The 25,568-nt window shown below is 47.9% G+C and overlaps 1 protein-coding gene across 1 annotated transcript; it reads left to right on the forward strand.

The window, feature by feature from the left end:
* The first annotated feature begins 311 nt into the window (after positions 1-311).
* Positions 312-9,821, forward strand: LOC135392682 (uncharacterized). The gene is made up of 7 exons (XM_064623406.1): positions 312-377; positions 439-544; positions 603-714; positions 2,351-2,433; positions 3,530-3,680; positions 5,864-5,951; positions 6,090-9,821. The coding sequence occupies exons 1-7, from the start codon at positions 330-332 to the stop codon at positions 9,468-9,470; spliced, it is 3,969 nt and encodes a 1,322-aa protein (XP_064479476.1). The 5' UTR covers positions 312-329; the 3' UTR covers positions 9,471-9,821.
* The last annotated feature ends 15,747 nt before the right edge of the window (positions 9,822-25,568 follow it).

Below are 25,568 nucleotides of genomic sequence, written 5' to 3' on the forward strand. Positions count from 1 at the left end.
CTACCAGCGGCGCGAGTACTGGGAACTACATTGGAACGCGGGTGGTTCATTAACATTGCGCGCCCGTTGGAGACGAGGAAGCTAAGGACGCTTTCGTCGCCATGTTGCTATGGAAAGAAATCCAAGCTTGCGAACGGAATTATGGGGCATCAAACTTTACACAGCGCGTAAATGAGTCGTTTACTGCATCATGTAGCTAAATAAAAATTTCAGATCGAATCATTCGTAAAATTTTGGACAAGACTGCATAAGTTGGAAGCAGACGTCCTGCGGTAGTGCGCAATATGTAGCAGACGACAAAGGCTGTTCAAAATGCAGAAAGAGAAGAAATGAAATTTCGCCCAATACAATTCCTTGGCGTCGACTACTTCTTCGAAGTAAGTGTTGAAAGCATAAATTATCGCATATTTTAAAGGTTACTTTTAATATGTTTGAAAGGCATCGTTTAAACGTCAAGATGATCTGAGACAAGCATACCTCGTTCAAAGAGAGGAGGAAGCTCCGACCCTCAAACCCGATCTGGCCACGAAACCAATACACCTATGTAAGGAAAACAGTCTACTTTGCTCGCAGTTTTCATATGACTATGTGACAAACTACAGACTCGCCAGACAAGGCGTTTATGAAGAAAGCGCTGTTGGAAGCTCGGCATGCTTTGACGGATCTCCGAGAACGCATAGAGCAGTCCCCAAAACCCAGACGATTCCACATCAGGTATTAGCCTTCTTGGTTCAACATCATGCCTTTGTGTGACGACTCTTTGAAATTATGAAACATACCACGATACAAACATTACGTTCTCGGTGAACTGTGTAACATACTTGAGTACTTTTGAAATGATTGCTCCGTTCCTTCTTTCTTCGTGTCCAGTATGTTTTACCGCTTTAAAAGTGCAAAAGTGCATTCCCCTCTTCTTTAATCAGACATGGAAATAAACCATGCACTCCACAAATTCGGGGGGGGGGGGGGGGGGGGGGGAGGCTGTTAGTTATAAAAGGAAACATAAATATTTCATCAAGTAATTAAAATAACGTATACAATAATACACAATCTACAATATTTTCAATTCAAATGTTGTGTCAAATCCAGAGGGATTTCCAACGTGCGATCGCAAGTGCCACTGTCAAACGGCGTAAATGTCAATTCAATTCAATTCATTAACCTTTATCACAGTTGGGTGGCAATGGGAACCACGAAGGAAGCAGCAGATGGGCTTGAAGAGGCATCGGCTCCCATTTTGCGCCGCACAGTACATTGAAGTACTAAGGCGCATCAAAATATATTACATGTACATGCACAGCACACGTACAAGATGGTTTCCAGTGTAAAGCTGCTGCGAAGCTATGCAATGCACGGTATCACATCATGATGGCAGTTCACTCCATTTGCCTTTGTAGCTCACCAGCAAACAAATAATATCGCAAACCTCATTACAAAGATGAACTACACAATATTATTCAACACAACACAAAATTTAAGGTGGGAGGGGGGAATACTTTCGATTAATACAGTTTTACCATACAGTGAGGATATAACAATTTCGAAAATGTTTATATTCGAGAATTTTCGTTCCAGAATTCGTTCCAACACTGAGCCTATTCCAACATGGGATGTGAATATAATAGTAATACGAGCGTAATAAGGTGCAAAAATCTGGAAGTATGATCATTCTTCCAAGTTCACTTATGGCTCCAGTTCCCTTCGCGGTGCTGGCACGTTATTAAAAATACAGTAAGGATTACCAAGTCATTGAATGAGTAATTTATTACTGCGAAGCTGAACACCTCTAAAAATAGAACTTTAACGCATAGCACGGTCCTAGCCAACCATCATCACGAATGACAACGTTCTCTACCTTGATTTGATGAAAGCGAGGGGCGTACACCATTTTTGTGGCAATTAAGAACTGCGTATAATGACACGAAAATGGCGTACGCCCCCCCCCCCCCCCCCTCGTTGTCACTCGGGATGATGGTTTGGCGAGGAGCGTGCTATGTGGTGAAGTTCACCTTTAAGAGACCCGGGGGGCACCTGGGTTCGAATCCCGGCTGTGCTGTCTGGGGGTTTTCCTGGGTTTTCCTCAGATGCTATAAGACATATGTCGGCACAGTTCCCTTGGAAGTCGGCCCAGGGCGCACATTTCCCCATGGCGTCAGTCGTGACGTTGCCCACCTCTGCGAGGCCGACAACGGTGACCCCCTTCACCACCACCACCACCACCTCATTTTTAAGAGTGTAGGATGGGGTATAATGGCGCAGACACCATCAAAGTGACGATTATTGCTCTGTACGATGTCGATTCGCATGATGTTTTCCGTTCTTTTCCTTTTTTTCTTTTACACAACGCAAGGTTTGACGAGCATCCGTGCTACCTAGCGGCGGAACAAGACACCCCATCGCCTCCGAACTTTCATTTCGATCCTCACCTGGAAGGTAAGAACACTATAAGAAGAAGAAGCAAAAATAGTAAGCTTCGTCCTTGTGAAGCACAACCAGCCAAGGACAGGACGAGGCAGCTATACAACAGCAGCAGCTAGCAGTTGTATATGTCTCGTCCTGTCCTTGGCTTCTTGTGCTTCACTATGGCTATCAGATACCGACTACCCGATTTCAACACCGTAGTAAGTTTAGTCCTTTTTGGTGTCCCGCGACCGTTCCCTTTCGGGGTCTAAATACGTGGGGCAAAATGAATGTTACAGAGTGAGGACTCCATTTCACGCGTTGTCCTCATGGTCATATGTACACGATATATGAATGCACAGCACTTACTGTACACTTATGCTGTTGGGAAGATTGGTGGGAAATTAAGAAGAGTGTGCTCTAGGTCTTCTAGAACACCGCAGTGACAGCATCCCCCCTCCCCCCGGACTCTCGCCCCCTTGTCTCAAAATTTCTCAAAATGTCTCAAAATTCAAAATTTCTCAAAATGCTCTTTTGACCTTTTTGGACACCATAGGACTTCGAATCTTATTCTGAAGGGGCTCACTATTTCCATTCCCCGCATCACCACCAACAATGGGGTAGAGTATCGCCCCTGGCGATGAAACTCCCAATTTGTCATCTCAAAATAAAGTTGTTGTTGTTGTTGTTATGCTGTTGGCAAGAAATAGCTAATCTATGTATCGTGTTGCATCAAATTTCCGCAGAGCGCACAATCACGTAAATTGTTGCGGACATGGGTACCATTTGCAGAGTTTGGGGTCTATTTGCAGTACCGGGGGGTAAATTTCGTGGTCAGGGGACTAAAATGGGGAGTGATTACAGTCTATAGTGGACTAGCAGGGCTGGCATCTACTTTTCGCTTCCCGGGGCACAAGTGGGAAATTTGCCCCCCCCCCCCCCCCCCCAGCATTCGTGCTGCCCGAACTGTGTCTTTTTGGCGTCCCTTTCGGCGTGCTCGGGGCTCTGTCCCCCCTAGGCGCCGGCCCTTGGGGACTAGAATCTGTAATTACCCCCAATTTGCTCCTTTTCTTCTGATAGTGAGTGTTAATTGTGCGAAATAGCGACCACAAAGAAGTTCTTTCTTCAGATGGGTTCTTGCAAGAACCCCATCCTTTTGAGTTGCTGCTGGAACCGTCGAGTGTGGCCGAGCAACTTTCAAGCATCGAGGCTCCGGTGCAGTATCCGGCAGACATTTTCACCGTGAACGAGGCGCCACTCAGCGATCGCGTCTTGCTCAAGTAAACATTTTACGCATTCCATCACCCGTAGTGCTCTGGATAGCTGTTCCGATGGGGGGCGAGAGGGGCAGCCTCCCCGGAGGCTACGCCAGCTAGGTACGGAAGGCCCGCTCAATTCCTTCTCACTCTTTCGCCAGGTGAACATAAAAAGTCCGTATGTCATCTGCTTCAGCAAACGATTTCAAGCGCAGGCTTTCTGTGGCAGCCCATGTGGCTGGTGTTGGCTACTCCCTGGCAAGCCGATCTCGTCACCACCACCACCACCACCGTTCCTGTAGCTACGGCTGCCGAAAGCGCGGTCGTATTGGAGGACTCTTAAAGGGGTTGTGAATCCAAATCCAAACATTACACAAAATCATGTTTGAAATGTAGATTTATTGGTGCCAAACATCTCCGTCGAAACCCTTTCACGCTGCGCTCCCGCGCCACGGAGTTATGACGCTTTGAATATGAGGAGATCCTTTCACTCTTGGCTCGCCTCCTCCTCGCCCGATCTCGGTATGACGTAGTACCTAGCGCGCCACGGAAGTGCGGAGGTCCCGTTCTCATGACGACGCCTGTAAACAGGGCCGCGGCGAGCGCTGGGACGCGACGCGGCGAAGGGAAATGAGCGGAAGGGCTATGACGTAGAGCCATAGAGCAACCGGTCAAGGCGTCACTTCCCGCCGACTTCATGGAGCTGCCCGGCACCGTTTGGCGCCACGGTCGGCGGGAGCCTCAAAAATTGGAGATTTTTAAAACTCTGTGGCATAAAAAATAATAGGAGGTGAGAGGTGGGACTTTGCGTAGGGAGTGCGTGGAGTAAGGCGTACAGACTCTGCCATAGACAAAGGTCTATCCGTGTGGTTTCTCAACCCCTTTAATGACTACGTCACTTCGTTTAAGCGATCGGGCTTTGTTTTCTCCAGTGGGTGTTGCCGACACCACTTAGATAGAGATAGCCTGCTTACTCGTCGACGTGACGTAACAACTAAGAGTCAGGCAATCAGGATCGTGTTTTCAACGGCGGTAGCCAATCACGAACGTGCTTTCAGCAGTCGTAGCCATGGAGACGAACCACCGTCGTCTGCGAGTAGTGATTGAACGTCCCCGCACCCTAAATGTGAAACCTTTAAAATAAGGCTGCAAAACGGTCCCATATCTTTCTCAAGACTGATTTTCTGGAAAGCGTGTTGCACTTTTTGTCTACAGATTCGTTTCTACAGGTTCCAAGTTAGCCACAATTATTTGCGAGTTCTGGAATTCGCAGAACGGCGATTCGCAGTAGCAGACGAATTCTGACTTTATACGTCCACGTAGCGAAGGAGGGAGAGGAGGCAATAGGCAGACCTTCTGTGTCTAGGTGGCGTTGGTGTTGCCCGGGCGCCTTCCGCAGAGAGGGCGCTGAACGGCAGGGGTTTCAGTAGCTCATAAGGTTTGGCTTTGGCGGTATAGCGAGAGCCGAAATAATTTTCATTGTATAGAATCTAGAATATTATTGAGAGGTCCACTTCACTTTTTTAGCCACTGTGTTATACCCTAGCCACACGTTCCGTTTAATGCATTAAACGGAACGGCATTAAACGGAACGGCAGTAACTTCACCTCCTAACCAACCATAATGTCGAATGACATCGTTCTCTCCCCTGATTTGTTGAAAACAGGAGGCGCACGCCTTTTCTGTTACAATTATGTCCTGCATAATTGTCACAAACTTATAGCAGCGCACTAATATAGCGCTATAAAACAGCGCGCAAAAACAGCGCTCATTGTTATCGGACGGTTCACTCTTGCAAAGCGGCGCAACACTCTCAGAACCGAACTTCACCGCATAGCACGTTGTCCGTCAACCATTGCCACGAATGATAGGGTTACCGCTTCCGATTCGAAGAGCGAGGGGGGCGTACGCCTTTTTGTAGCAGTTTGGATATATGATATAATTGCTACAAAAACTCCACCGCTTCCGCGACGTTATCACTGAAGGGCCTGCTCACTGGTCAACACAAACGTACGGCTAATATTAGCGCCGAAAAAGTTGACACGGGCTGAACCCCTGCAAGCGCGAATTTTTAGCGGGTTGGAGCACTGCGAGGAGGAAAATATAGCGCTATTTTCTAGCGCTATATAGCAAATCGCTATATGTCGGAACAGTCCTTTATTCCGCAGAGTAAACATGAAGAATCTGAAACTTCTCTATTTTGGCAGAAAATACACCTACCGGAAGGCACAGCTGAATGGTACATTCGATTTCACACCAACTGAGGGGCAAGTATCACTAGAAGCAGAAGGCAAGGTGAGCGCCCATCTATGAAAGAGTTAAAATTAATATTTGACCTTCGTAACGAACTAGTCAAATAAATATAAAAATCTCAAATAACGTAATATTATAAAGAACATTCCTCACTGATGGAAAGCGTAAAATGAAACGCAGGCGACCCTGGAAAGATTGATCCAGAGCGTGCAGCGCTGCGAGCACGATCCCTTCGACACTTCGCCCGCCTGCACAGAAGAAGAATCCGGTCTCAAAGTAGACACCGCGACGCAGCAGCCAAACCACGGATGCCATCAAAATAGCCAACCACTCACGTCAACCGCCTGTGCTAACTGGTCCCAGAAATCGGTGTCGTGCCCTCTAACTGACGCCAATTTAAACGACGGAGCCAGCGATACAGAAAGAGCCGAGGACACAGCCGAAGAACCTACGGAACAACAGGGCAACATAGACTCTCAGAGTCACGAGGCATCGAGTCAACAGTACATTGAGACTCAAGCGCTTTCGTTGGAGGCTGACTACTATCAACATAGCGAGCTATTGACTCCTACTTCCGTCGTTGGGGGCGACGACCCACCTAAGACCACTTCAGTGCACGTAACCCCGCGCAGCTGTGTCTACCTTTTAAATAACAAGAGCGACGATACAGGAACGGTTCAGGAAGCAGAAGAAGGACATACGGGACAACGGGAGCAGAGAGACTCCCAAGGGCCACTTATTGATACTGAGGTGTTGTCAGAGCCGAGCTGCAGTCAAGAGAGACAGCAGTTTACCATAGCCTCTGAAGTCGGTGCAGACAGTTCTGAGAAATCGGTTTTAGACCTTGCAATTCCATTCAGCTCTGTCGATTCGAACGACGAAGCCAACGTAGGCGATGTAGAAATAGTTGAGGTGCAAGATACGGTAGATGGACTTGCAGAACAGTGCAAGCATTCAGACTCGCAAAATGATGAGGTATCCTACGACACTCAAGATATACCTTCCGTAGACCCCGATTTTGAAGAACAGATCGCCGAACCGTCGATCAAAGCTATCCCCGATAAGCCCAGTAACGTTGCTGTCGTGCAACCCAGATCTGCGGTTCCAAGTCGGTCCATGGAGGTCGCTGACGCTGAAGTTCGCCCTCGTTCGGACGACGTTTTCACATTTACAGATATTTTTGAAGACGAAAGTGCAAAGGGTGATTCACTGGATCCTACGAACATCCTCCAACAGAAAGCTACGTCCCCACAAAGTCTTGCAACACGTCAACACCACGACAGTTCTTCTAGAAGCGGTGATCCAAGTCCAGCAAAGAATAAAGGGCCACAAAACAATACTGGCCTGACCATTACTGAAGATCCCTCAGTCACACAGGGTTCATTGACTTCTCCTCAAAATTCCAATTGTGTCCCACGAAAAACGGATGGCGACCGAAAGTCCGACAACCCTTCACCAAAAGTTTCGTTTACAAGGTCGCACTACCAAAGACTGATTGAAGGACACAGTTATTCACGCAGGGCAGCGGGAACCAGTCAGGGTCAAGATACCCCGTCCAGCCACATAATAGTTCGTAGAGGTCCACAATGGGGCGAGCGAGCATCCACTGTAGGTGAACACGGGATCTTCCAGCGTGCTAGCGTGCGGAGCGTCCGTGCACCAGAGCGTCTCGTGCAGCCTCTCAGTTCGCTGCGTCGAGGAAGTCCACCTATAAAGCGATCCAAGTACGAAGAAAACGACCACATTTCACCCCGTATCGTAGAAGAGGAGGAGTCGCCTCCAATGGATTTATCTCCCAAGCGCGAGTGGTGCAAGCTGCCGTTCGTCCAACCGCAGGTTGTACACAAGACAGTCATTGATTCCGGGGACCATATGCTGCAAGCAGACGACCCGGACCGCTCGGCCTACATGACAGACACTTTGCGACACGCTGAGTCTCGTCCAACTTACTATGATGAATATATCAGACAGAGTGTTGAAGCGCCTGATTTTACATTCCGGACGAATCCTCTGCGGTGCAATGTTGAGAAAATTCATTGCCGTCCGAACGACGTGCGACAAGACTTTGAGTGCGACTTGTCTTACACTACGGTACCTTGGCAGCAGACCGACGAAGGACACGACTTATCTTACAGTGCAAGTTATTGGGGACAAGATGTAGAAGAACGCGACTTGCTTAACAGTACGATTCATTGGCAGGATACTGGCGAAGATGGATTATCTCACGGTCAGTACCCTTGGGGACATGACGCGGAGGAACATAGTTTGCCGCGCAGTGCTGCTCCATTCAGACAGACCGCTGAAGGACGCGATTTATCTCACACTGCACACTCATGGCAAGATTGGTCTTACCGTACGATGCCCGCGCGACGTACCGTGGAACAAGCTATCCCAGGTGCAAACCATTTCCGACAGGTACCCCGTGCACCGAATAACGGCGTGAACCATCCGCAACAATCACCGACAGAACGGCAGACAACTTACAGTATCCCCTCCTCGCGAGAGACGACCGATAATCCTCAGTTTGAACATCGCTCCTATCGTTTCCTGCAAACGACAGAGGACCACAACCCGGCGTACAGTGAGAGCCGTCCTAGGCAGACAACAAAGGAGCATCGCTCAGCTCAGCGGATACATTGTTTCCCGCGAACAGCTTCTGAACCAAACACGGCCTATCGTCTTGACCAGAATCGGACCCGACCACAGGATCTGGCTTCGTACGAATGTGCAGACCGCTTCAACGGCTCCGGGACCTACTACCTCCCTGTGGCACCTGTTAGCCACATACAAGGCACCTCCGTGCCACCACCGGCACTGTGGTCTTCATGTGGGAACCCTGCTGGCATGGAAGATCATATGTTTTCCCAGGACATCCAGTGCATAGACGAGCTCTGTAACGACGATCCTGGAAACGCAGATAGTGACTTCGTAGAAGGTGAAGGACCAGAGATACAGCCATGGACTGAAGCGGTACTAGAGTCGGGCAAGTTTGTCACGGAACGCGGTGGGCGGTCGATGTTGGATTACATGCCAGAACGCGGTTATTATTCACGACATTCCCTTGCAGACAACTTACATTACAGTGACGACAATGCTCCCAAGGACGACGGGACACGTTGCCGCGCAGGCCTGCATGAAGAGGAACCTTCCCACGACGCTGACTGGAGCTTCGACAGCCCTACTTCACTAAATGGGGTTCAGAGCACAGCGCATTCAAACCGGACGTCCTCAGTGAGCTTTCCTCTTGAATTGCGTGGCCGTAGTTCTGGAGGAAGCATCACCCTTAGACCGCACGCGTTCAAACAGAATGCCCACCATAGTAGTGTAAGAGGTTCCCCTAGTGGAAGTCATCCGAAGTATCCCACGCAAAATCACATTGCATCCGAACCGGAAAATCCAGGAGAAAGCGTCTATTTTGGAAGACAAGCAAACGGTTTCCAGCGATGTATGGCTTCGTACCCGTCTAAGACTCCCGCGAGCCGTTTAAGCCGTTTAGGCCACCTACAGACGAAAGCAGCTCGCGACAATAAGCGTGATGCTATGACGACAGTTGAAGCCTAATGCGAAGACCCGGCTATGTTGACGAAAGATATAAACAACTACTTTGGTAAAGGGCGTGTGAGGTGCCGATCAAACTGCGGATGCTGGAGACCCAATTCCTCGGACTCACGTTGGAAGTAACGAAACAGAAAGCTCCTGAAAGCTTATTACCTTTGTCCTCATTTTTCCCCAACACATCCGTATTTCTTTGCATTACAGTTCCCCTATTTGTCAAGCGTGCAAAAGCACGAAGTACATCTACTTTATACTTGGCTGTTCGGCTAATTATTTTGTCATTAACCAGAAGGCTCGGGGATTTTGTTGATTTCGTTGAATTTATTCCTTGTATCTATTAAGTTAATTTATTAAAGCGTTCGGAGGAAGCGTGTGCCGTGTCTGCCTTGCAACGAAAGTGATTATGTCTCTCTCCTGCTGAGAAGGGAAGGGAAAGTTCTCGATGAACTGAAGAAAGAGACTCTGAGAATAAAACTCTCTTGTCCATCGCCTGTTTTTCTTTTTACGCTAAAACGAATAAGACATCAAATAATCAAGCTGGATCTTCAGCGTGTTTTCACATGGACACTTAGATCGCAATCTAATCTACAAAGATGAAAGATGAAAGTCACTGAAAAGGTTAGCCAGCTGTAGGGATCGAACCCACATCTTCTGGATTGCCGGCAATCCAGAAGATGTGGGTTCGATCCCTACAGCTGGCTAACCTTTTCAGTGACTTAGGCAATTGGAGGCTTTGTTTGTATCTGTCCCTTCTATGTTGTTCCAGCCTCAGAGCATCAGTTTATCTCTTAATCTACAAAGTTGTCGACTGATGTTCCAAACGTCAAAAGACCGCGGTTAAACACTGCCATCTGCTCCAAAGCGCCAGCGCTTCCGGAAAATTATCTGCGATACATTCAGTTAACAACTACAACGCCTTTCTTGGAAGAGTGCTTTGCTAGGCATGCATCTGCTGTGGACGCTGAAACTGTGCGTGCACGGGTCTCAGCAACTTTGCAGGGAAAGTCAAACAAAGAGATGCGGTCTCCCAGAGTTTTTTATCGGAGAGGGGGTGATAAGAAGCGTTCGAAGGAAATGTGGATGCGGTCATTCAGATACAACAGCTGCCAAAGCGTTTTTCTTTTTCCTCTCTCAAAGAGGCCTTCAGATAAAGAATCGAGCAAAGTCAAGAGCTCGCGCGGTTTAACCAACTTCCTCAAGAAATAGAAATAAAAGAGAGACTGAACTGTTCAAGAAGTCTAATTCGCTTCAATATTAAGGTAAGAACCTCAGGAGCCACCGATATTTCTAACGGAGACCATTCTTCTTCCGGCCCTCTTCCTGCGGGCTGCACTCCTGGCTTCCTCCTCTTTTGCTCTGCTCTTATACGTCACAATTTTCGTCCCAACTGCGCTCATTGTTTTTCAGCAAATTAAAATCGAAAATTACGGGCAGGCAACACTGTGTCGAAGTGGTCAGTAAAGGCGCACTGCTCGTCACTTATAGACAGGCTGAGTACAGGGTGGCAAAACTACATTGCGTGCGGACAGCGCCGCGTCTAAAGAGAAATAAGTTTGATGCGTGTCTAGTTTTGCACAACGCACGTCTTCTAACCTGCTTGAACTCCTGTGACCTCAGAGCTGTTGCCATGAATGCGGAGATGTGTTCTTCACAGCACTTCATCTCCGGTAGCCGACCGGATGAACTTCTATCCCATCAGTTATGACGCACCCACGTGTGTGATATTTCATTTGCGTATGTCATGTGTGTGTGTGCGTGCGAGTGTGTATGCCTCATCTTTTTCATCGTCATCCCACTCATGTATTAACCCACAGGCACTGAGGTATGGTACCGCAATTGTTGCGGTGAATCACTTCATCCCATAATCATTCATGTAGTTGCTGTTGTGTTGTTGTTTGCCACAAAACTGTCGTTTTTTTTCTTCTTTCTTTTAATAAATGTATATCCCCCCCTCTCGTTTAATCTAATGCACAGTCTAAAAAAAAAAAAAAAAACAGAGCTTCACCGCATAGCACGCTGTGCTCCAACCATTGCCACGAATTGGGTTATCGCTTCTGATTCGAGGAGAGAGGGGGGAGCGTGCCTTTTTGTGGCAATTTGGATATATGGAAGTCGGTCCAGGACGCACATTCTCCCCGGGCGTCAGTCGTGACGTTGCCCACATACGTGAGGCCGACAACGGCGAGCCCTATCACCACCGCCACCACCACCCACCTGTTTTTACAGTGTAGCGTTATCGCTTCTGGTTCGGGCGTACGCCTTTTTGTGACAGTTTGTATACATGGTAATTGCCACAAAAAGGCGTACGCCCCCTCTGTCTTGGAAGGAGCGATAACGCTATCATATTCGTGGCAACGGTTGGTGCTATGTGGTCAAGTGCCGTTTTTAGAGTGTAGGGTTATCGCTTCTGTGATTAGGAGAGAGAGTGGGGGGGAGTACGCCTTTTTGTGTCAGTTTGGATAGTAGGTAATTGATCACACAAAGGCCTACGGCTCCGTCTCTCTTCGAATCAACGATATATATGCACAGCCTATCTGCCTATACAGGGTGTTCAAAATTAAGCTTTCACGAGCGCTACGCAAACACAGCGATGACAGGAAACCGGATGATAACTTTACGCTACTTGTGTAAGAAACAGAACAGGTGCTGCTAATTATGTACCACCTGTTTCTTACTCAAGGAACAGAAAAAGTAGCACCAGTTTTCTTTTGTTCACCTATTTATGAAGTGCTATACTGAAAGCTTAATTTTGAACACCTTCTATAGAATGCACAGTCGCGTGCGGGAAACTGCCAACTGCGAACTTAGACTAACCTGGACAGAAAAGTGCAAAGACCAAACTTGGACTAACGTAATAATAAACTAACCAACGTGGTGTTCCGTCGGGTCTGCCCCGCTAATCCCAATGGCCGCTAAAATTTAATTGGCTCGCGTCCACTATAACGACTTGGACAGACATCGAAACCCCGTGAATTTGGGTGGTTAAGTATCGATACCGTGTTTTTAAGCACGGAAATACCATCTCATGAACAACAACAACGACATAGATGAATGGATGATGATGATGATGATGTGGGATGTTTCCCTGCGTTGAGTGCAGGATGAAAGGATGACGAGAGAATGAAATCCCTGATGGGCCCAAGGCGACGTCAACGCGGACAAGAGGGAGCGTCTATGCCCGTTCGAAAGTATGATGTAGACTGCTGAGCGGCTATGGTGAGCCGCAGCAGCTGCCTGATCCGCTACCTCATTGCCTCTTATTCCAATGTGGCTATAGGGACCCATTGGAGGGTCAGCCGGTGGCCCCTGTCTTCTAAAACCTTGAGCGTCGTCAAGTTGTTCAGTACCACCGGAGCCAAGGAGCCACGGATGCCCATGTTGTCTATGCACTGCAGCGCTGCCCGCGAATCTGGGTAGACCACCCAGAGGCGGGGGTGGTGATTCAAAATAGACTTGAGGAATAACAGGATGGCATACAACTCCGCAGAGGTGGCCGAGGTGCGGTGTGACAGGCGGAACCCACGTGAAATTACATGATGATGATGACGATGATGATGATTCGGGTTTTTATGGCGCACGGCGTGAAATTGCAATTACTCTGGAATTACAAATGCAGCAGATGAGCCGCCAGTACTACAGGAACCGTCCGTATATACGGCGGTTTGGTTTCCGTATGCAGCGTCCATCAACTCCAGAGTAGCCTGCTTGAGAACTGGAGCAGGGGTTTGGCTCTTCGGCCCCTTGACCCCCGGGATGTGAGACGAGATGGATGGTTTCGGCAGTGTCCAAGGTGCTACTGAAGAAGCGGTTGGGGCAACAGTGAAGGCAGGTACTATATGGCCCGTTAGTTCTTGCGCACTCAGGCAATTTTGCTGTGGTTCCGCTTACGAAGCTTCTGTACCAGTGGGTGACGGCGATGGTGAGCGCGCTATCGCAAATAGTGGCGGAAAATTTCTCTCTGACGCAGGACGCCAATTGGGAGTTCCCTGGCTTCGGCTACCACCATCCTTGTCTCAGCGCAACGCGGAACGCCAAGACAGGTCCGCAAGCTGCGCGCCAAGACACAACGGAGCTTGTGTTCGGGCGTCTGTGATAGTCCGTGCAACGTAGGAATGCTGTAGACAACTGAGCCACGAACAAGCGCTTTGTGGAATGCAGGAAGGTCCCGCTCAGTACATCCCCAGCTCAAGCCGGCAAAGTGACGTATCATATTTCCCCAACGTTGCGCCTTTGAAATGAGATAGTCAATGTGTCTTGCCCACGACAGGTTGCGGTCCAACACAACACCGAGGAACCTGTGGTGCCTGACCTGCCTTAAGGTGGATCCTCCGATGTGTAATTGGAACCGGCGCATCTCTTTCCGGGTAAACGGAAGGGTAGCGCTTTTCTCGGTGGAGATGTCCATCCCTGCTTTCAGGAAGTAGGCATGTATGGCACCAAGTGAGCGCTGGAGCCGGCGCTGAATTGCAGGGCGGGACTTGCCAACCGTCCAGACACATATATCATCAGCATAGATGGACAGATGCACCCTCCGAGGAAGGCACCCCTTGAGGCCCATCAAGACAATGTTAAATAACAGGGGGCTAAGGACACTTCCCTGAGGAACTCTCTGTGGCACAGTGATCTTTTCCGTGTCCCCCTCGCCTGTAGTAACGAAAACCTTCCGTTGACGGAGGAAGTCGGAGAGCCACGTCAGCGTCCTATGAGGCACCTGGGCCTGCAACAACCCATGAATGACACAAGGATGGCTTTCGGAATCGTACGCCCGTTTGGTGTCCAGGAAGACAGCCATCGCTATTTGTCTTCGCACCTTCGCTTCTTCGACCGAAGAGACTAAATCGAGCACCGAATCCATCGAGTTACGATGCCTGCGGAAACCCGCTATTTCCTGAGGAAAAACAGATCTTCGCTCCAGCCACCACTCGAGCCTGTGCAGCACCATACGTTCAAGGACCTTGCCGAAGCAGCTGGTCTATCTTACGAAGCAATCGAGCATTCTCCTTCACTTTCCCTGTTTCAAGGACAGGAATTTCCAGAGCGGGGATTTCGCAACCGGGAATATCGAGGTCCACCCGGTCCGTTCTGTATACCAGGGGCTGAATGAAGAGGCGGACTTAATGCTTATATGTGACGTCTTGAATGAGAAGACCGAGCGGAAGAGACTCGGCCTGGTTTCCTCAACGAGACATTCTTGTGCCAATTGCTCGTATCTCCATTTACCTGTATGGTAAAGAACGTCTTTTTTTTTTTTTTTTTTTGCCACATCGATCTAACACTCGAGGAAGGATCTCACACTTGTCCAGAAAGTTCGAAGAGCTGCACACTTACGTCCGAGTACTTATCGGCGCTTCCTCCGAAGAAGCCCCCTTATCACGATGTTATCGATACTTGACGTATGCCACCGTTGCATGCCGCCCTGGGGTGCATCTCCTTGCTATCGGATCAAGCGAGTGACGTCCTCTGACGTCGTATGTGCTTCTCTGACGTTGCTTGGGTGAACCTCACTTATGAATGTCTCCAACATGAACTTCAAATGTAAAGTTTGCTTGAAGTTCGCAATTATGATGATGATGATGATGGGGACAAGGAAAACGGGTCGTACAGGTTACCACAGTACACCTATACAAGATTGTCCAAGGAAAACGAGAATAAAAAAGTTATATACACTCTATAAAAACGGAACTTCACCGCATAGCACGCCGCGCAAACCATTGCCACTAATGATAGGGTTATCGCTTCTGATATGAAGAGAGAGGGGGCGTACGCCTTTTTGCATCGATTATCATATAAGTATCCAAAGTCCCACAAAAAGGCGAAAGTACACTCTTAAAAATGAACTTCACCGCATAGCACGCTCCTAGCCAACCATCATATCGAATGATATCGTTATCTGCCCTGATTTGTTGAAAACGGGAGGCGTGCGCCTTTTCTGTGACAATTATGAACAGCATAAGTGTCACAGACAAGGCGTACGTCTCCCGTTTTTAACAAATCAGGGCAGATAACGATATCATTCGAGATGATGGTTGGCTAGGAGCGTGCTATGCGGTGAAGTTCATTTTTAAGAGTGTAGAAAGGAGGCGAAAAGTCGCAAAGTAAGAGGGTGAAAGTTCAACTGGGATGGGTATCGTTACTGGAAAACAACTGCCGAGTAAGTGCGTACACTTAACTGGGACTAGTCACAAAACGCCTATCAGTTGGCATCCTTCAGGGAATCCTTCTGCGATTGTCGGCGTATTTGGAGCACACTATAGGAGTGTACGCTACTATAACATTTTCTTCGACTTCACGCTCGCCGTACCCGTACATTGGGTGGTGGTGGTGGGTGGTGGAAGGGCTTGCCGTTGTCGGCCTCACGTAGGTGGGCAACGTCACGACTGACGCCCTGGGGGAATGTGCGTCCTGGGCCGACTTCTAAGGGAACTGTGCATTGGGGAAGCAGCGGGACACTCAGTCATGGCGTATGCAGGAGAGACGCAGTGTGCGCTGTCTATATAAAGCATGTTATTCTCATAAATATTGTCGTAATTTTTGCACGCAGTTCGAAGTGTTCTAGAACTGTGGTATGATCTTTGGTTTTACGGGAAAGTATGTTACATACAAACCAAATCGACCATGCTACAGTATCTGTTACAGGACAGAAAGCACTGGAATCGAATTTCCAACCGAGTTCCACAGACAGGAACGCAGAAAGCTGGTCGTCACCTCTAAAGCCAGTGAGAGTGAGAAAAAATGAACAGCAATATGTCTTCAACGTCACACTTTTTGTACGGTCCCTAGGTGTTCGCACAGTGCTGCCATGTCTTGTTGCACTGGATTGACACGCAGGGTTGAAAGCAATTTCTATCTAATCAATGTGAATATCTAACAGCACTTCTTCCGTAACTCTTTACGCCCGTAGACTGACATATTTGGAAATGAAGATCATGCTCTCACTTGACATTGGAAATATGGAAAATCACAAAGCGTTTGGCCAGAGTCCAACGTCTCGGCCAGAGCAGCAAAGTGATAACCCTTGCTGGAGGATGACTCAAGCACCTTCTTTAACTCACTATCTGGAGAACTCTTGTGTGGGTAGGCGACACTCTACGGAAGCGTCGATAGCACGTTAGGTATTCCTCCATCTCAATTCTTGCAATGGCTTTCCATGGGGCAAATGACCAAGTGTACACCACTTAACCTAGCTGACAAAACTAACAGATGTTGAGTTTTTTTTCCGGTTCTGTTCGGGCTCAGGCATACTGGTTTGATTCCAGTTGATCTCCAGGAAAACGCATATATCGGTTTCGAACCGGTTCAGGATGCTCTAAACCGGTTTCGAACCGGTTCATTGCACATGGTATATACTTTAAAATAAACTGTAGGAAAATTCCGAAAGCTTTATTTCTCTTCGCATGTTCTAGTTGGTCGCAAAGCTGTGACGAGAACGCCTTGTCCGCAGGAAACCGAAACTATAGAGCAGGGCCGTCTGACGTTGTCTCCATCGATGCGGGCGTCCAGCTATGCATTTCCGCTTGTGATGTTATGTGACAGAAAAAGAAAAAGAAAGAGGATTTAAGTGACGACAAAGTCAGACTGGAAGTCCAATCATACACCAATTCAGAGATGGAAAATATCATGCCCCACCAAACCAGAGTACTGCACCTTTATCATGACAGCCCGCACCCAGGTGGACATGATAGATTTCCCCGGAGAGACGAAAAAATTAAACAGCATTTCAGTAGAAATGGAGCAATGTTAAAAGCATATGTCTATTCTTGCCACACGTGACAACTTGCAAAAAAAAAAAAAAAAAAAAAAGATCATGTCACAACCTAATATTATGAAGTTGCCGAACCACTCGTCTATTCCGTTCGAGGTTGGCCACCTAGATTTCGCTGAAATATCAAGGAGAAGCCAGACACAACAAAGAAAACACAGTCTTTCTTAGTAGCCATTGACCAATGCACGTGGATGGCTGCTGCCCAAGTAGGGAAGGAAAATGCCCAAACCATCATCGCCCTGACGGACGGAGCCATATTTCGTGACACCAAGATCAGCGTCAACGACAACGCACTTGCCTTCAAGGGCAAGCTTCTACGCGAATAGGCTGCACAGCTGGAATCACGTTAGAATGCACTTCCCCATACCATCCCCCAACTAATGGCCTGACGGAACGCACAATTCGGGATAGAAAGCAATACATGACTCTGTACCCTACATTCCCCGGAGGTTGTTGGAAGTGTTGTCTAGAAGCAGCGGTCCACCACCACAATCGATCAGAAACAACTGCACTCGGATGCTCTCCCTGTTTTGCAGCCAGAGGAAAAAAAGAACGCTACTTCCTGCGGACAGGCAGCTAGGCATCGACGTAGGTATCTAGCTTCAAGAAGCACGCATCTCACTCAAGCAAGAACAAGATTACCGAAAGTCAATGAAAAGATCCTGCCACAAACGATATCCGTCGAAGGTTCTGAACATTGCTACCAGGACCAGGACTACTGCTCCATACATGTTCCTCTGCTGAGCATTTGTGGGGGGCAGTGGAGGACGCCTCCGAGGGCTTGCATAGGAGGCTACAAAAGTCTTCCCCAATCAATATCTCGGATGTAGCTTGATGAACTGCGAGAGCTCGGAAGGGCTTCGTTAGTTCCACTGGGGGACTTAAACCTTTAACAACATGCCATATACGCGTGTATACGGCGATAATGAACAGAACGATCTCCATTTCTTCCGGTTCAGTTGCTGGAGGTGTCTCCGGGGGGGGGGGGGGGGGTGATATGTTTATTCAAAAAAAAAAAAAATGAAAAAGGGAGGAAAGCGAGGGAGGGATTAGCGATCGTAGCCTGCAGTGCCGCTTGCATTGAAGATTCGGGCTGCAAAAAAATGTCGCAAGAAACGGTCACTTTTGGAACAGGTTCGGGCTGTCAGTCTCGAGCTCTCGATGCTTTAAAACCGGTTTTGAAACGATAACCGAAAATTTCTAAATCGGTTCGGTTCTGGTTCAGCTCCAAGATGTCAGCGGCCTTTTCGGTTCGGTTTGATGCACTGCATTAAAGGGAGACCACTATCACCGTAAGAACGCATACGACACGTTACACTCTCAGAGCCGTCTAAATTTCTGCGTATACGTGCCGAACTGTGCCGACATTCGTTTGGAAAGGAAAAAAACAGAAAAAAAAGAACAGGAAAAACCTTAGACGGCACAGCCGGTGGTAGGATTCGAAGCCACCTCCTCCCAGTCTTCAACACGACCTTGGCTACCACCAACAGCGGAGATCCACAGGTTATGCCGCTGGTACCAATGCCTTCAGTACTCCTCCTCATATTCCTCATCAACAAGGAGGTACCTTAGCTCCTACGTCAGGATGGGACAACAAAATGAGCCCATCACTAATTCCTGCGCAATTTTCAGAACCTGCGCCACTACGCGTGGGTGAATTTTCCCCACGTTGGGAGGGAATATCGCGCGTAACATTTCTCCAGTCCAAAAAAAAGCGCCGACGATGGAAGATCTTTGACATGGGCAGTTTAGTTTTGATGAATCCTTTCGGATTCGGGTTTGCACGCCAAAGGCAATTCCATCCGAGCATTATGTCAATTAATCGTTACGTCAAGGACAACACAAGTGTATGAGTGAAATCAACTTTAGTGTCAGGTACAAGTGGCCTAGGACCAGTGGCGGATCCAGGAGAGGATCCCTCCCCCACTACGCGCTTCGACAATGAAACCTCCGCCCTCAAACCGAGGCTCTAGATCCGTCCCAGCCTAGGACCTCTAGAGTCTAGAGCTATATGGTGTCTCGGAGTATGAATAAGCTTCATATAGTGATGTATTGTTGGTTTGTACAGTGCTGGACAAAAGCTTACGGAACACGCTCCGGCGCATTCCTTCCTCAGGGTGACACACTAGCAGTGGATATGGACCCTATGGACTTACAGACATGTGCCTAGGTAACCCAGATCACCCGTTTGCAAGTCCGTACGGTGCCATTGGCTGCTAGCGTGTCACTCTGAGGAAGGGATGCGCCGGAGCGTGTTCAATAACCTTTTGTACAGCACTGTACCATATTGTGCGTGTTATAAGCGGTATTAAATGGAATCCGGATGCGTCCAGTGAGTCTGAAAGTTCGGCAATCAGCCCATATCCACTTTTGTCCGGGGTGAGCGCCTGCGCTCTTTAAGGGTTTGCACCATCTTCTTATTTGAGATTGTAAGAGAAGGAGCTCGACGACTTCCCGCTTTCCCTTTCTAGAACCCCACTTATCCGACACTGAAATGCAAAAATATCAGTCGCAAGCGTTAAAAAAAAAAACGTCTACCCAACTAGAACGATACGAGCAATCAGTGTGTATACCTATATATATATAAAAAAAAAAAAAGAAAAGGCGAGGTCCAACGGAGCCCGTGCGTCACGAGCGAGACGCGATAAAGATGGAGCTCTTATCTCGCTCAGCACTCCTGTAGTGAGCGACCGGCGACCTCGTCCACCTGGGGTCGTTGCACGCGACACCAGGTTCCTATAGTATTCACAGCTACTTGACCGATTGCCCACAAAAAGACGCGCCTAGTGAAAGACAAGGGCAGGGTGATTGCTTACTTTAAGTTCGCGGCCCCTGACCGGGCAGCGACACTATGGGCGTTGGCCCTGCTCAGTTGCCGACATGAGAACGTAGAGGGCTGAATCTGGATGATGCTGGTAACTTGAGTATTTTACGGAGCGAGGCAAATAGAAGCAGTTACTATAGGAGTACTATTAGCGGATCGCAGATAAGATGCGGTGTGTCTCCTGAAGTCTTGCTGGAAGAACGTTGTTCATAGCGTGTCTGCCACAGCCTGGGGCTATTGCTGTTGGCTCCTCTAGAGACGAAGAAAAACGCTTGATTCAGATAAGATAAGATAAGTAAGGGTCAAATGGCCAACAACTGGTATTTCCTAACACTACCCACATAACGCTAACTGTCCAATCCAACCCGCTACCTGTCTGTATTTTCTCTCACAAATTCATTCCTCTTTAACTGTCTGTTCTCATAAATAGTGGAAGCAGAGAGTGGTGAGCAAAGCCTGCTCACCACACTCTTTAATGCCACAGTCTGATACAGGAAATGGGATTTGCCCAACATGGTCTGTGTTAGTTCCTGTGTTTCGCTATTGTGGTACTATGTCTACGTGAGTATGTCTATGTGGTACTATTGTACTATCTCATCTGTCCCGTCGTAGAGCCGCACAAATACGACGAAACCAACAACATGATTGATGTGTATAGAAAAAGATAGAAAGTTGAGTTGAGTTGGAGTTTCAATGTAACAAAAAAGAGAAAAAGAAGGCACGAGACCTGCCGCCCTTGTACGAAAGAACAGGCATACAGCGAACAGGAACAGTAAAGCGAGGGTGTCGAAGTCAGAGAAGCACCTGCTCTCGATCTATACCCATTTGATATATGATACTCTGTCGGGACTCGTTGCGGTAAGTACGAGAATTGACCACGCTTTCGTGTTGTCCAGGCTTAACCTTGATCCGTAGGCGTACGGCGCATTTCTTTTCGGCCTTTGACCGGTGTCTCCTAAAAACGCCAGCTTGTTGAACTTTCTTCCAGAAGCAGAGAGGGAGAAAAAAAGCGGGTCTTATATCGAGTAAACAGGTGAAAGGGAAGGAGCACTCCTAAGGTCGGTGATAAGTGCTAATCAGTACGCCCGCTAGACTGCCTCAAGTGACTGTGAGCGCGAGCCAAGGATCCCCGCTCTTCAAGGCGGTAGCAACGGTCTTTATCTGCACCACGACAAGGGTCCGACAGAGGTTATGTGCCGGCACGTAGCAACCGATTTCTTGAGGGAGGGAGGGAGGGCAAATTATCTATGCGATGCTTACTGGTACAGCGGCTGAGGGAGTTCCCTAAACTCTGCGCGTTGAACATTTACATGTTGGAATGGTCTTGACGATTTCATGTCCCCTTAGAATGATTTTCCATTTTAACTAAGTACTCCTCTCGTTAGAGGACTTTTCATGGTCATCGGTCCTGCAGCCGGATGAAGAAACACAGAGTCCACGACATCTTAAACGTAGAAAAAAAGAAAGAAAAAAAAAGTGAGAACGATATGTCGGAGACTAAACTACAACTTCGCGCGAGCGTTAAAATCAAGATGTTGGGAAGATTTGTGACAGGGTGCCTTTGACTTGTCACGCAATTATTTCACGCAAAATGAGATTTGGATTCGTTATGTTTTAGGTGGCACGATGGTACACTCACTCTAAAAACAGCTTCACCGCAGAGCACGCTGTGCGCCAACCATTGCCACGAATGATAGGGTTATCGCTTCCGATTCGAGGAGAGAAGGGGGCCTACGCCTTTTCGTGGCAATTTGGGTATATGGTAATTGCCACAGAAAGGCGTACGCCTCCCTCTGTCCTCGAATCAAAAGCGATAACGCTATCGTTCGCGGCAATGAGGTCCGTTGCGGCAATGAGGTCCGTTGCGGCAATGATTGGCGCACTACGTGCTATGCGGTGAAGTTCTGTTTTTAGAGTGTAATTAATTAATTAATTTGCGCCGTTCTTTTTGGTCTCCTAGAGGCTTGACGTCAGCCTGATGTAAAAAGAAGCATTGCCTTTTAAGTAAAAGCAAACAATGTCTACCAGTATCCTTTAGAATCGCTAACTACATACAGATGTCCCTAGTCAAGTGGCGTACTGGCAACCAATCGCCGGACGGCAGTATGGGGGCTTGGTCTCCGAAACCCCCGTCCCACACTGCATTCGGGGTCTCGATCACAATATGTTCATGTTACACCCATCTACTTTAATTGTAGTTTTCTTATCCCGGGTCCTTAGTTGTCTGCGTCGCTGGCGTGTCCGTTGCCGATCTGGAAAAGGAAGCCCTGACAGTACACTTTTAAAAATGAACTTCACCGCATAGCACGCTCCTAGCCAAACATCATCTTCAATGATATCGTTATCTGCCCTGATTTGTTGAAAACGGGAGGCGTACGTATTTTCTGTGCCAATTATGGACAACATAAGCGTCACAAAGTGGCTAGGAATGCGCTATGCGGTGAAGTTCATTTTTAAGAGTCTACTCAACCAGCGTCTCCAGTACGCAAGTCTCCAGTGAGGTAATATTTGCTGAAGAATGGCAAGAAGACTTAGGCGATTGACGCAGGCGTCGTGGTTCTGAATCAGACCTCGGTCGAGCGTGTCAACAGCTTCGAAGGCAACTCTGGAGGCTATGGATATCTCACGAGAGGCGATCGTTTCTTCCTGGATGAGTGTCCGAGACTCCTTCTGATTGTCTTCTCATCTAGGGCGACCGGTTCTGGTCGGCGTAAAATGAGCTTGAACATGAAATTGACAGTTCGGATTTGACGCAAGGGGATTGCGGCGATTCCTGTAGACAAAACAACAAATAAGTGATGACGATGTAGTGGCATGTTTCGCCGCTGGGGCGGCACCCTATCCCATTGCTTGAGGGGGAGAAGATGGTGAATGATGGTGAATGTTCAGAGTTCACGCAGGAGCCCTATTGCTGCTAAAAAGGTGACGAGGACTTGAAGAGCTCGTGGCGGATGCGCTGTTCCTGTGAAGCACTTTGCTATGCCTACCAAAAGCGACGTGTGATGTAGAGGATGGTCTTGCCAGTGGGACCATCGACGAAGAAGCAACACTTACCTTGACTAAGTGCAGCCAGAATGTCGCCGGCTTCCGCCTTCTGCCTCTCGTTCAGCGTTCCACATTTGAGAGCCCCTTCGGTAAAGTGTCTTCCAAAGTGAATTGGCGCTTCGGGGATCTCTGCCACTTCGTTTCCTGGGTTTTCATTCCGGAGGGTTCGGCACTGAACGACCCGGTAGCGTCGAATGTTCTCGAACACAGGTGATTGAGCTTGAAATAAGAGGTTAGAGTGGACTCCTTGAACGGCCGTGTCTGAGCGAGGGCGGTTTCTTCTGCGCCTTCCACGAAAGGCATTGGCTGGAGATTCGGAAGGTGTACCGTGAAACGACAGACTGTGTGGGACTTGTCCCGAAGCTCATAGGCGACACATCGATGGACATCCTCGAGAGATGAGGATCGGACGTCCGATGCACATGGTACAAACATCGTCATTACGCACACCAAAAACACGGATTTCCTTTCTGAGTAATCCCTCCGAAGGCCTAGCATTGAAGGCAGTGTTGGGTAGTAAATAAGTTCAAAGTAGTTTGTAACTGTAAGTAGTTACTTTCTGCAGTAACTACTTACAGTGACTAGTGACTCTCTAAAAACAGAGCTTCGCCGCATAGCACGCTGTGCTCCAACCATTACCACGAATGACAGGGTTATCGCCTCTGATTCGAAGAGAGAAGGATGCGTACGCCTTTTTGTGTCAATTATCGGATATATCCAAGTTGACACAAAATGACGTAAGCCCCACTCTCTCTTCGAATCAGAAGCGATAACCATATCGTTCATGGCAGCGGTTGGGGCACAGTGTGCTATTTATTGTAACTGTGGCCGTAACAAGTTACTTTTCAAAAAGAGTAACTGTAACTCAGTTACTATTTTTGTAGGCTAACTGTAACTCAGTTCCTATTTTTGTAGGGTAACTGTAACTCAGTTACTATTTTGTAGGGTAACTGTAACTCAGTTCCTATTTTTGTAGGCAAACTGTAACTCAGTTCCTATTTTTGTAGGCTAACTGTAACTCAGTTACTATTTTTGTAGGCTAACTGTAACTCAGTTCCTATTTTTGTAGGCTAATTGTAACTCAGTTACTACTTTTGTAGGCTAATTGTAACTCAGTTACTATTTTTGTAGGCTAACTGTAACTCAGTTCCTATTTTTGTAGGCTAATTGTAACTCAGTTACTACTTTTGTAGGCTAATTGTAACTCAGTTACTATTTTTGTAGGCTAATTGTAACTCAGTTCCTATTTTTGTAGGCTAACTGTAACTCAGTTATTATTTTTGTAGGCTAACTGTAACTCAGTTACTATTTTTGTAGGCTAACTGTAACTCAGTTACTATTTTTGTAGGCTAACTGTAACTCAGTTACTATTTTTGTAGGCTAACTGTAACTCAGTTCCTATTTTGAAGGCTAACTGTAACTCAGTTCCTATTTTTGTAGGCTAACTGTAACTCAGTTACTATTTTTGTAGGCTAACTGTAACTCAGTTACTATTTTTGTAGGCTAACTGTAACTTAGTTACTTTTCGACGCTAGGTCACTTGGGAGCCCCTTGGGAGCGCGCCAATATATAGCGCGCCGTTCTATAGACATCAGACAAAATGTTGAGGGGTCTGTTGACCAAGACTTACCGTCGCTGCTCAGCATGCGTAACGCCTTTTTGTAGCAATTTGGATATATGATAATTGCTACAAAAAGGCGCACGCTCCCCCCCCCCTCTCTCTCTCTTCAAATCAGAAGCGATCACCCTATCATTCGTGGCAATGGTTGGTGGACAACGTGCTGTACGCGGTGAAGTTCTGTTCTAAGCGTGTGGACGGAACTGTTTGCCGTATACGCTCTAAGAACAGAGCTTCACGGCATACCCGCCCCTGTCCGACCAACATCCCGAATGACGACGTCCTCTCCCGTGATTTGATGAAAACGGGGTGGGGGGTGTGGGGTCCTTTAAGACAAACTTCGGCCAGTGAAGTGGGCCCGAGACGCACAATCCCCTTCGATAGTCGTGGCGTTGCTCGCCTGAGCGTGGCCGACTACGGTAAGCAGTTCCATCCCACCACCACCACCACCCTCATCGTTGTCGTCATCATCATCAACATCGAAATCGTCGTCTTCTACATGACCTCCGTGCGGTTTCCTATGGGAGGGGAAGCCCACAGAGTGGCCGAAGTGTTTTCTCCAGGGAACCGAAGAAATTTGTAATGAGATCAATATAGGAGAAATAGAAGAGGATATGTTTCGAAAAATTTCCATCGATTCCTCAACGAGGTTCCTAGTCCCGAAAGCCAAGAACGTGCAAGGGAATCGATAAAGCACACGTCCTTGGGGAACGACTTGAGTCTAATCGAAGCATCAATAAATATAGCGGGTTCTTCAGCCTCATATCGACCTTTTCCCCCTTAACAGTTAACGACATCCCTTAGCTTTGTAATCTGGCCTGTTCACGTGGATGATGCATAAACAAGAAAGGGAGA

Source organism: Ornithodoros turicata, chromosome 4, assembly GCF_037126465.1.
Source record: "Ornithodoros turicata isolate Travis chromosome 4, ASM3712646v1, whole genome shotgun sequence".
Classification (NCBI taxonomy): Eukaryota; Metazoa; Arthropoda; class Arachnida; order Ixodida; family Argasidae; genus Ornithodoros; species Ornithodoros turicata.

Excerpts from the sequence above, each read along its gene's own strand:
- LOC135392682 (XM_064623406.1), top strand. The coding sequence starts at position 330 with ATGAAATTTCGCCCAATACAATTCCTTGGCGTCGACTACTTCTTCGAA. Across the intron at positions 545-602 it reads CACGAAACCAATACACCTAT|ACTCGCCAGACAAGGCGTTT; the intron begins GTAAGGAAAACA and ends GACAAACTACAG. Across the intron at positions 715-2,350 it reads CCCAGACGATTCCACATCAG|GTTTGACGAGCATCCGTGCT; the intron begins GTATTAGCCTTC and ends ACACAACGCAAG.